The sequence below is a fragment of the Larus michahellis genome, chromosome 6 (genome assembly GCF_964199755.1).
Source record: "Larus michahellis chromosome 6, bLarMic1.1, whole genome shotgun sequence".
Lineage (NCBI taxonomy): Eukaryota > Metazoa > Chordata > Aves > Charadriiformes > Laridae > Larus > Larus michahellis.
The window spans coordinates 62,292,307-62,304,858 of record NC_133901.1 but is presented as its reverse complement, the minus strand read 5'-3'; the positions used below and the strand labels follow the sequence as shown (position 1 = coordinate 62,304,858).

Genomic DNA, 12,552 nt, shown 5'->3' with positions numbered 1-12,552 from the left:
GCTCTGAAGCAAAGGTGTTCATTGCTCATTCAAGCTTTTCTAGATATGGCTTGAAACAATGCAGAAGGCAGATAACTCCAACTTTGAGAAACTTCCCAGGAAATGAGGACTGCTTGCCTATACTAAGGCTTGTTGCATTTCTCTGTCTTGCAGCTACAACTAATAACCATATGCAGAAGTTCTGAGATTTCTAATAGTTAATTGGAATGATGATCACATAAAAAAAATTATCCTGCAGCATAAAAATAATCTAAACAGTGAGAAACAATTTAAAGCAAATGGCAGTCTTGCTGATTGAGATTTTACAGATGTTACAGAGAAATTGCTTCCTTGCTTCTAGCACTGCCATACTTTTAAGATACAAATATAAACAAATCTTTATAGTGTTACCCATCAGCCTTCATACACAGCTGCTGTAATCACTCCTCTCCTAGACTTTTCTTATTTTCCATAATGATTTTACCTATTTTGATCTTTCCCTCTTAGTCATTCTGTCTTGCGGTGCAGACAGTAAAACACAAATGTTATTTAAGTACAGAAATCCTTGAAGTAGATTTCACTGTGGTTAGGGGCTATTTTTAGCCCAGCTAGCACAGATATGCACCAAAGTGTTTACTAGCTTGAACATAGGTCATAAAGTCTGCATTTGTCATTACCAAAGACCACCTGCAGTTTAAATAATTTATTATCAGTGACAACTGTTTATTACTCTCCAACAGGCAAATAAATTTAACCCTTCTCTATCAGTCATAAAGCTCCTGAGCAAACACTGCTGCAGTGACCTTTGTAGTGTCTCTAAAGTATGTCTTTTAATCCTTGTGCCTACAGGAACATACAGGGGAATTGCTGACCTCAGATCTACAAGCTTTCCATGCTGCTCAGGTCTTCAAGTGGGAAGTGCCAATTAGACACGCAGAGCCAAAACCCCCCAGGAAACCTCCCAGAGACAGCAGATAAATTATCTGAAAAACAAAAAAAGCTCATCTGCAGAAGGTAGCAGAAAGAAGTCAAGAACCGAGATCTGAGAACTGGATGTGTTACTGAATATCTACCACTTCACATGTTACCAGTTTCAGTATTATTTCACCTCAAATTAACCCTGCAGGTAATTGCAAATCCCTGTGAAATATTCAGATACGAAATGCAAAGCCATTTATTTTGCACAGTATTTTCAAATATCTCCTCTACTACCGTTATTACCTGTTATGCTTGTATTAGTTTCCTGCTGCCTGTCATCATCTCTCTATGTCCCTACTGCAAACTCATTAAGAACTTCCTAAAAACGTCTCCTGGCCCACCTCTCCCTTGCTGACTGCCTTGGGTAGGAGGCTGAGGGAAGGTGCAAAGGGGAACAAGATCTTAATTCAACAGGTTTGGGCAAACACAAGAATTTGATCACAGGTAGTGATTTACAGGGTCAGGGCTAAATTGCTCTCTGGTGGGTCTTTTTTTCTCTATTAAACTGTGACTGCATTTCAGCCCAGAAAAGCTGCTCTATGATTCAATTCTAATAAAAATACAAAGGATGGAGGAAGGAATTGCATGTTTTTTCAAATCAAGGTAATTCTCCCTGGAAATACTGCATTCTTGTATTTGCCCACCACACTACAAATACAAGCAGCCTAGATTCATAGTCACCCTTAGTTCCCTTTACAGTCAATAGATAAAGTTGATGGCCAACAAATAAAGACACATGAAGGTTATAATTTGGATTTTGGATTGCTTGGATTGGGAACAATGCAACATTTCTCTACGACAAATTACCACAAGAAAAAAAAAAACAACTTTGGTCTTTTCTTCATAAGCCTAATGAACAGAATTTGAGCTTCTGAAGACAAAACAGTTAGATTCCTGGTTTTCTTCTCTTCATAACGAATTCATGTTAAATAAAGCAAGATCATCTTGCATCTAAACCGGGTACAGAGCCTCACCTGGAATCCATTCTCTAAGCACAGAAAACAAATCTGAAACCTGAGTTCCAAAACAGAACGGTCACCTTGTTCCTAATGAACTCCAGCTCACCATGTAAGCTATTCTTGATGAATTCTCATTTACTATTTGGGTGGATGCAATTGTTCAGCATTTAATGTCCAGAGAAGCCAACCTTAGCCTGTATCACTTGTCATGCTTAGATGAATACTATTGTAAATAATTTTATAAAGTGAATTAGTATCTACTATGTAAATAATTGCCATGACTTCCTCAACTTCATTCCTTAGGATACTCAGGGCAATTAAAAACAACTGTCCTGATGTTATTCCAAAACTCGCTGAAGCCAAAAGAAAGATTTCTATTTATTTCCATGGAAAATAATCAAGTCTTTTAATCACACGCTCATGCCTTTAAAAGTGTTGTCTGTGACCTCTGAGTCCTTAATTCATTTGCAATCAAAATATTCTGTGCAAAATTACTGGGCATGACAACGCTCGTGGGTCTCCTGGGGTTTCCTGCCAGACTACTGTAGGCTTCAGTCTCCAAGGTTCAGTTTCCGGTTCTCCACCACCAAGCAGCAAATCTGGCAAGCCCTGCAAGAGCTGGCTGCGGGTGGGGCTATCAGGGCTGGTCTGCTGACTCCTCAGCAAAGGGCTGGGCAACGCATGACTGAATCTCGCATTTGTGGAAGCAGGAATCTGAAGCACCGGCTCAGCTCCTGGCTCTGCAGCTGGATGCCCAGATGCCCTGGGAACACAGGCACGTGCTTCTGAAGCCATCCAGAACTGCAGCTTCTCTGCAGAGAGCTCCTCCAACCTCATCCTCCTGAGAAAAAGGTCCAAAGCAACTCAAAGATCTCAGCTGCCGTGCAGCGATGGATAGAGAGGCAGTGCCTCTTTCAAGAAGGAAGCTCCCCCTTGGATCATTTGAGAGGAAAAAATGACCAGTCAGAAATTTTATATCTGAAATGCTTGCAAGCAAAAAGCCCATTAGCTCAGATGGCACAGTATAGGCTGTGTTTTTTCATAACGGGACACTGCTTAAAAAAGCAAGCTGACACATTCTGCACTGGCTTTATCTTCTAAATGATTCCATGTTCTGTGCCAAATCCAGCATATTAGAATAATCTTCTCCTGGAATGGAACGTGGGAGAAATTATTTATTACATATATTCACATACAAATGCAACTCTTAAAATAATGTGATGTTTGCACGTATGAGTAGCTAGGACAATAAATACATTATAGCAGCTTACTGTCTCCCTCTTCTATGAAGATTATAGTTCTCTATGAAGTTCTCTATGAAGATTATAGCAAGCACTTCGGATTGTGCAACAGCATAATTATGCATCATTCTCACATACTTTTGTGCTATGGAGGTCTTGTGCCAGGTCTGAAGTTTATTAAAAAACATTTTAAGTTAATTAAGTTTTGGGCTGTTGTAGTCAATTGCTTATTGATACAGTTAAATATCTTCAAAATCCAGGTTCCTGTCAACCCAGCTTGAACTGAAGGAAACTTTGAAAAATAAGATTTGTTCATAATTCTGGAATAAACTTACACTGTTGAGCCACATGGAGCCCAGAGTTCAGCCTGGTTGCACAAGTGATTTAGAAAAATACATGTAATTGAAATTAAGGATGCCAGATTTTCTGCTGGGATATTCTGCTACATTTCGCTGATCTCCATAGCATTAGTTAAGAGCGAAGGTCACTTTGCATTCCAGCACGCTTGAACAACCGGCTGAAGAGCAATGCCATGGGCTCTGGAGAGCTTCTGAACACTAACACAGCACAGGAGCAGTGAACAAGAGCAAGATGTCACTGACGCCTTGAGGTATGTCTTTACAAAAAAGCAGAAGTAACTCATAAGAGATTGAGTGGTAACATGCTTTCAGAGATCACATTCATCAAGGGGGGAAAAAAGGGCACTTTGTGCTAATTTTGTTAGAACTTACTGATCAGTGCAACTACTACTTAATCAGCATAATGAATCTCATTCATTACAACGAACATTCACTTACTGATGGAAAAAATCTTCTTTCACATTTGTCAACAACGGTCAATTCTTCAGAGGAAGGCTAAAAGCTTTACAGCCCTCTGATGAACATGCTAAAACACATCAACAAGACCAATAGTAAAGAACTGAAACTGGCTGGTTAAAAATGATGTTCAACTGGCTGTTGTATGTCTCCTTGGACTACCCAGCTCTCCTGATGTCTGAGAGACTAAAAGCCCTTTTGTCAGTATGATCTTTGCACAGGTATCTCCTGTACATCAGATTCCTGCCTCTGTTGTCCCCCAAATTCATTTTCAAGCCTTTGGTTTTGCTCTGGTAAAGATGAAGGAGGTCCCACACTATGCAGGTGCATATGCAGAGATCCTGCTGCTTTTGGAGTGTGATCAGAACAACAGTACTATTCCCGCATCTTCATATAAAAAAAAAACAGTAAAATCTGCTGAAATAAAAGCTTCTATGGTGGAGGGATGCTGCATTTTGGGAAATGCAACAGCATAAGATCCCCAAACGTAGAAAGTTAAACCTCTCATGCAATGAAGCCCCAAATTTCAGGACAGCCCAAGAAAAGCCACTGTTCAGAAAACTGAACACCCAGTGGAATGGAGTTCTCCAGCTCAAGTGCAGCGGACCTTGGGCTCTGGTACAATATACAGGGATTAAGCAGTAGGCTTACGATACTCTTTCTGAAGATTAATATAAGATTTCCTTAGATAATGTAATCATGTCATGAGTCAGTCCCATTTCTTCCAGACATCAATATCTTTCTGCATTGCCATTAATATATTGCTAATTTTCTGATTCCTAGGGAAGATGTCCCATGAGGTTTTGGTGTAAACTCTTTTTCGCACACAGACTTGCCGTACATGCTGGCTAGTGTATCCACCAGGGAATGAAACCCAGAATTTATCTGACGTTCCTATGTTACTGCCCTGGAGCAGATGCTCCATCACAGAAGATTTTCAGATTATCAAGAGGGGGTAATAGGAATGTCACAGCCTCTGCTGGTCTATGTAGGGACATTTATCAAAAAGACAGCTGGTGTAAAATTGCTATATTGTCTTCGCCTGATGCAACAAAAGGTACTTTAAAATGTTTTTAAGTAATTAAGTTGAAGCTAATTTTCCAAAATTCAACAGAATGAGGATTTTTTCCCCCAGCTGATGAAGTTGTTCCCTTTATGCTGAAATAGTCTCAGAAACACGGTATTATCTTTTCTCTCAATCTCCGGGTATGACAGCTGACATTTCCATGAGGTACGCTGCTTGCAAAGCACTCTGCCAAAAGGCCAGAATCAAGGTTTACTGCTCCACCAAAACATTAGGCTTTTTTCTTGAGAGAAACAAGAGTCTCTTTTCTTGACGTCAAGAAAACTTCTCCCTTATTCTGGTAGGGGGGAAGCATCTGGGCTATCTCGCTTCAACAAGCAACAGAACAATTAAACACTCAAGAAGTAACTCATCAGCTTGTGAAGTAGAAGAGCTTCACATTTTGTATCTCAAAATGCACGGGGGCAGAAAGTTGCACAAACATTAATCAAACTTCAGATGGCAGTCCCTCGGTTGCTAGCAAGAAATTGCACCTCTTATCTAACAATGAACAAATACAACTCACACAAGAAAAAGGAATAAAATCTACATGAGAAAATAAGCAGCAGGGAAAATTAGTCTGGAAAAGCTTCATTCCCAAAATACTTATGTATCTGGCACGGGTAAAGCACCAGAAAAGACGCATGAAGGAGAAATGCTGTGATGGGCATCTGTGTCGCCACAGCTCTGGAATGCTGCAGCGTTATGTTTAAAAAAAGCTCCTCTGAGAATTGTAGGATCTACATGGCACGGTGCACACATGGTGCACAGTACAGCGTTATCTGAGGAGCGGATCTGAACAAGGAAAACATCTGCATTTCCTCCTGTTTACATGGCTACAATTTCTCCTTCACGAGGGAACTAGGTGCCCCATCCGCATTAGAGCTAGTGCTAGCCAGCGCATTTTTCCTCTGGGAGGCATTTTTCTCTAAGGACAAAACCTGCTTTGAGTGTTGAACTTGACGTTATTCTGCTCACAATGTACTTCAGTGACATTAAAATAAAAAAAAAAAAGACAAGAAGAAAGGGAAAACACCATCTCTGCTACAGGTTTTCTGAGCATTAGCTTGTTAAGACAATATTTGCCCTTTTTCAATGTATTTTTCAATGGTGGAAAGCCACCAGAAGGTGAACAAAACCAATCACGCATATATAAGTAGCACGACAGACCTGACAAAAAAAACCACTTAACCCATGAGCAGGCGCCTGCAGGACAAATGCATGTGGGTTTACCCATTTCGCTGTGCATGACTTGGCTGCGTAATACATATTTTGCATCAGCTTCTGCCCTGACTTTGTTCACATCAAACCCTTGTAAGAAGATCAACAAGCTCTTAGGAGGATATGAAATTACTGACACAACAGAACCCACATAAGCCATGACTTAAGTCAGCCAAGTGTCCTTAGCTGGCCACCTTTTCCTAGACTATTTCCAGCTTCCACAAAATTTCTGGAAAGCAAGAGACCAATATTTAAGAGCCAGCAACAGTTTAGCTAGAGTTTTACACTATTTACTTTTATTTATCTTTTTTCCCCTGTAAGGTTTCCATGTGACAGAAGAGTAATTTGCAACTGATACCACTAAAATATATGACTTCGCATACATCACCCACTATGGTGCAGCATAGAGCTTTTTCAAGCCAGCTCAAAATAAACTGGCTTGAGCGCAAGAAATGGGTCTAGATGTAAAAACACAGAGCTCTGCCATGGCTTCATCTGTCCCAACAAGGACCAAAAGCAACTGGCACAGCTTGCAGATACATTAGGCTTGGATCAGCGCCCACCTCCGCGCTCAGCTTTGTGTGCAGGCTCTGTTGCTTCTACCCCATCTTTGAGCAGGCTTTTTATTCAATTTTAACAGCACTTCTGGAGAGAAAGTTTAGATTCCTGCTACCCATGTCATCAGTGCACAGCCACTTGTCACCAGCCCATGCAGCAACACCCACATCAACATCAAACAGGCAAATTAGCTGTGCCACATACCGCAACAACAGCTGTGGTGTCTGCAGAGAGCAGGAACTGAAACCCCTCCCTCGTAACCCCATGGGGACGCTACACAGCTGTATGTGACACTGCACTGGAACAGCAGTCATCCTGCATCACTGCCACACTGGGCAGGGGACACAGTATTTTTAAAAGTAAGGAATAAAGTTCTCATGCACCTCTAAAGTGATTGACAACTAAGGGAGAAGGGGAAAGGGGAGAGAAAAAAGACATGATTTTTCTCCACATCTGTATGGCACAGGAGATTGCCTTCTTAGGATATCTAGTCCTTGTAGAATATAAAAATTGTAACAACTGGAAAAATAGCAAAATGATGACATAAAATGAAAAACAGGCATCTGAGAAACAAGGATTTTCAAAATCATATTAATAGTTTTGAATTAAAAAAAAAAATAATTGTAAAATATTCAACATCCTCTCCTTTTTGGCCAGAGTAAATATACATGAAATGTTCTTAAAATTGCAAAAATCAAACAAAGAGGATCAGACATTAAATTCCTGATTATGTAGGAAGAATGTACCTCAAACCCAAAGAGTTAAATGACCAAATATTTAGTATATATTCGAAGAGCAAGCCCATACCCAATCACACATCAAGCTTAGCTCTTCCCAAATTCCAGGATCCATTTTTTTCTGGCTTTAAAGCACTTCCTAAACATCACCTCTACACCACGACCTAAACAAACAATGGACTCATATGCATAGTGCATATTTTATGTTCTGCTAGACCAGGATTTCCTGAAGCGTGTTCATGAAAGAGACCATATGGGAGAGGATTTCTCTTCACATGCACGACCTAATTTAATTTTTAGTTGCTTCTGTCTTTTAATTTTATTTTTTTTTGCTTCAGTTCAATTTCTATTCCACTCCATCCCCCACTCAAGAAAGGAATCTAGAAATATAAAGGATAAGTCCAGGAAAAGCTTGCAATTCATTACAGAGGGCTACTTAAAAGAAAAAACAGCCGCAATGGATTAATGTGTTCCCTTTCCCACAGCTTTTTCATTTAAACCATAACTGTGCATTTTTACTGCAACTCTTGCATCTGCCAGTGGCATTGTGCTGATACGTCCAGCACACAGGCTGTGGGGACTGACAGCAAGGAGACAGGTCCCACTACTGCACTCAAACTTTGTGATTAATATGGCATGAAGCCTGGTGAAAAGCCACACTTACGGATATCGCGGACTATCAACAGTGACCCAAATCCTTGTTATTCCAGCTGTTTATCCTAATCATGAATCAAGTCTTTAACAACAGAAGATGCTTATGAACAAAAAAACCAAAACAGATTGTTGTCAAAAGTCAAGGGATATAACCAGATTTAATCCTTTTTCTTACAAGAAAAAGCCCTGCATAGCCTGTGTAATGGAAGAAGAAATGGCTAATGTAGGCATTTGCTTTTTCTTTTATGAAAAGCAGTACAGCCAAGGAGGCGGAACTTACCTTTCTACAAGGTCAGATTGCATCCACATCACTGCCAGACTTTATCCTTTGAACCCGATCCTTTCAGCAGGCACATATATAAACACACACATTTGACAATATGGGAAGTGCTACTGATAGGTAAGTTATGTAAATGATATGACATACTATAATCACCTTTAAAGTCATTCTTGGAGCCCCAAGGTTTCTGGAAGAGATCAAGCAGCCACATTGTCACTCCAGTGCCCCGAAGTGACAAACCCACTAACTGCAGCGATGTCACAGTAATTCTCCCAACAGCTTGGTGACCTCTTTGGAAACCTCTTTCCAGCACAACACTGGCATGAATAAACCTAGCTCCTCCCCACATTGAAAAAAGTATGTAAAAGCCTGTAGTCACTTCCACGTAGTGAACTTCCAGACAAGATGATGTTTCTCCTCTTGCTTGGGATGACAGGTCTGTTTTTGAGGGGGATTATTTCTCAAATGTCACTTTTAATTACTAATAAGCAAGTTGACTAATTCTGACACTGACATCAGAAGCCCACTGGTTTCAACAGGAGTTTTATCCTTCTTTCTTATTTCCTGTCTCTCTAACACTTGCTATATGAGTCATAGAGAATGCCCAATTGTGACTGGCTGAGATGGACAACATCTCAGAACAAAATGCAGCCGTTTTAGCATCTTGAGAAGACCACTGAAACCTACACATAAATCCTGGTTGCCTAGAAAGAATGAAGTAGAGAGGTCCTCAGTCTGCTGGGAAATACAGTTAGCCTGGCCACCAGGATCCTACTGATGCACCAAATAGCACCAACACAGCCAGGAAGGGACAAAGTAAACTAAAGTAACTCCCACACAATGGAGAACGGTGACTCCATCCAGAGGTTAAAGTAATGCAGCCTCCCTTTGCTGAGATTAATAACCAGGCTTTGTGATACAGATGCTTATTCACTAGGAATCCAAATCAGACCTATCCATTTGCTGTGCAGGAGTTACCAAAACCGACTAACTTCAGATACTACCAACAGGGCTTTACACTCAAAACTGTAGCCTGAACATAACCGGCCTTTCCCTATGCTGCTGAAGGATCCAGGCAGGTGCCTTTTCCTTAGAGTTGACTATTATCATTAATGACCCACATCAATGCTCTTCATGCTAATGTAAAATAAAAAGGTGCAAGCCTTCCTAACTCTCTGCTATAAAACTCATTGATCTACACCTTAGCACAAAGAAGATTCCCATGTGCAGCACGCTAGTCTCATCTGTCATCAAGCTGAAAAAAAAAAAGTCTACTGCTCTTGACAGGCTAGGAGGTAAGAAAATGACTTTTGGTCATCAGTGTCAGATAATATGGCAATCTCGTCAAAGAATCTTGTAAGAAATATCACCCATTGCTGTTCATAAACACAGACTGGTTTGACTATATTCAGTTACAAGCAAAGAAGGATAATTAAGCAGTTCATGATATGGAATGGCTCAAGCATGTGCAATCTTATTTATGTTCTCTGCACCTGTGTTTTCTATGGTTTAAATTATAAAACTGATCTTTTAAACTGCACTCAGGGAGTATTCCAGATCATTCACATGAGAGAGAGTAATATGTTCTATTTTTAAACAATATGTAAACGAAAAAGGTTGAGCCTTACCAGTAGCCAAATATATATTGGCAAATTACTATTAAATTGTTTACTATTGTCTCAAGGCAACCTGAGTGCCCCCAGAACTAGTCTGCGTGCCCAGTTCACTTGTCAGTGTTGTTATTCCTCTCCTTTATTCTCTCTGTGTTTATGATCATCTCTGTTGTGCTTCAACTTGCATTATTTAATTCACAGTATTACAGGAACCTCTTGTAGCTCATCTTTCAAACAAGACTGTAACCTCTACCCGCATAAACCACAACTGCATTTTCCAACTCTCGGAGCAACGAAACCACGCAATCCTTGCTAAAGCCCTCTAATCCTTAACAAAGTCTTTGAGGTAGAGGCAACCACTCCTGTTAGATGTGCACAGCGCCTATGGGAATGCCATCAAGACCTCTCAGCCCCCATGCAACCTAAGCCGTAGCGATACAGAGGGCGAGAGCTCCAGCTACGAGGCTGTCGGGCAGCCCTGTGCGTCGTGGGACGCCCGTCCGTCTGTCCTGCTGGCAGCCTCACCAGTGGTGCCACCGTGGAGCGAGCAGTCCTTACCCCCGGAGCCCCCCACCACACTCTGATGGCCAGGTGGGTAATACAGAGGGTTTACTGCAACCACCCGCTCTTTTCCTAGCACCAACAGAGTGTTCCTGGCCAAAATATCATGGGAAAGATAATGTCCTCACGCTTTTACTTAGTTATTACATTTTTAATTAGTTATTGCAGTGTAATGGTAGGTTATTGCATTGTCTGTAATTTCATCCCCTCTATATTCCAGTCATTACTCTTCACAGATCTTACAGGAGTTACCAGATATTTCCCAGGTATTTTTGTTTTGCGTATCCCTTAAAAGTACTTGAAAAGAAAGCACTGGTAATTAGTTTGAATGTAAAAATCAATAGCAATATAATACAAATTCTATTTTTCAAAAAAGCCAGCTAGGTTCAAGCCTCCTAAAGTCATCTCAAAAAAAAAAAAAATCACCATATATGGAAGAAAGAAGAGATTGCAGGATATGTGTGTGTGTCTAGGCAAGGAATTCATTATATATGTGATGACTCTGTATTTCCATTTCATTTTAAAGGGTACGGGTAACACGCTATGGTATTTTTGTATGACGAACACTTTCCCCTAAGCTAGAACAAAAAAACCGTCTCCATAAAGGAAAAGCACAGCTATACAATTAAAAGAAAATGAAGCTCCTTTCAAGACATTTAAATGGATGCAAAGGAAAACAAAGTTTCTATCCTTTACAATTTTAAAATGCAACATTAAAAACACTGTAATAGTTAAACATAATCATTAGTTGACTTCTGTATTATAATATGTGGAATAATGGTAGTTAACAATATTTATGTAGTACACCTTTTATATATCCCCCCAAAAATCTAATGCCAAACACATCAAAGAATTGTCCAACTGACACGAAAAGCTCATATTGTTCAACTGTTTTAGAATAGCGACATTTAATTATGACATCAAAATGCTTTTGCATTTGTTCCCTGTACCCTCTGGACAGCACAGAACACTACTTACTGAGCTCAGTGAGGATTTCAAGAAAATGTACTTAATTGCCAGCATTATTATGAATATATTAACTTCAAAGAAATAGAAATTATGTAACATTTTAACTACTCTCGCATATTGATGAAATGCATTGTTCAAGAGATTGTTTTTTCTTACCACCATTCAATGGTCCTTCATCTTTGCTCTACTTTTGTTATACTCTGCCTCTTAGAAATATACGGAAATATACTTAAAAACTACTAAAACAATTACTTTGAAAATATTTGATTGAAAAGGATAAAAAAGTGTCAATTCAAGCCAGGTGTTAACTATTTTTAAAAAGCAAGTTTCTAACATAAGCAATTTGCTTTTAGAGCATTCACGAAGAATGAGATGGCTTTTAAATAAGATGTTTCCACTGTAATAGCCAACGTCTAGGGAAATTGTCATTGTATTTTTTTTCCAACAAACCAACAGCGTAGCAGCTTCAAGCTGTATGTGCAACCTCTCAGAACAGCAATACAGAAATACAAATTTCTTAAATGTTGAATAGATTGCTGGCAGTGCAGTAATGGAACATTATTCTAAAAGTTAGAGCGACTATGATACTTTCTCCCAAGTAATTTGAAAAACCTCAGTTATATACAGGCTTGCATTTTTTTTTAAACTGTTACCCTTTCTCTTTTTTTTCCCCTCTAGCTGATATTTTATTTCACAGAACAAGCAGTGCATGCCCAGTTTTAGATTATGGAGGATTACACAGCGTAAAGACTGTCAGAAGAAAGAGTGAAGGCAAACTGCGAGCTGGATTAACAGAAATGTTCAATCACCAGGATTTTCCTCCCACCACCTAATTTCATAGGTTTTTTCCATTTAAAATATTCTCTATTTCTTAAATTTAAAAGCAGTCCTTCAAACAATCTTATTGTTATCTTTATTTTAACT

At 39.7% G+C, this 12,552-nt stretch overlaps 1 protein-coding gene across 27 annotated transcripts in view; it reads right to left on the bottom strand.

The window, feature by feature from the left end:
- Positions 1-12,552, bottom strand: part of RBM20 (RNA binding motif protein 20) — a 109,592-nt gene that overhangs the window by 65,252 nt on the left and 31,788 nt on the right. The window contains exon 1 of one of the 27 annotated variants that reach the window (XM_074592417.1): positions 1,932-2,047. The exons of 25 other annotated variants lie outside the window; for them this stretch is intronic. In XM_074592417.1, the coding sequence (XP_074448518.1) occupies positions 1,932-1,942 (11 nt within the window). In that variant the 5' untranslated portion in view covers positions 1,943-2,047. Of the gene's footprint in view, positions 1-1,931; positions 2,048-12,552 lie in introns of those variants that run through there. One more of the 27 variants, XM_074592415.1, reaches the window with a different exon arrangement.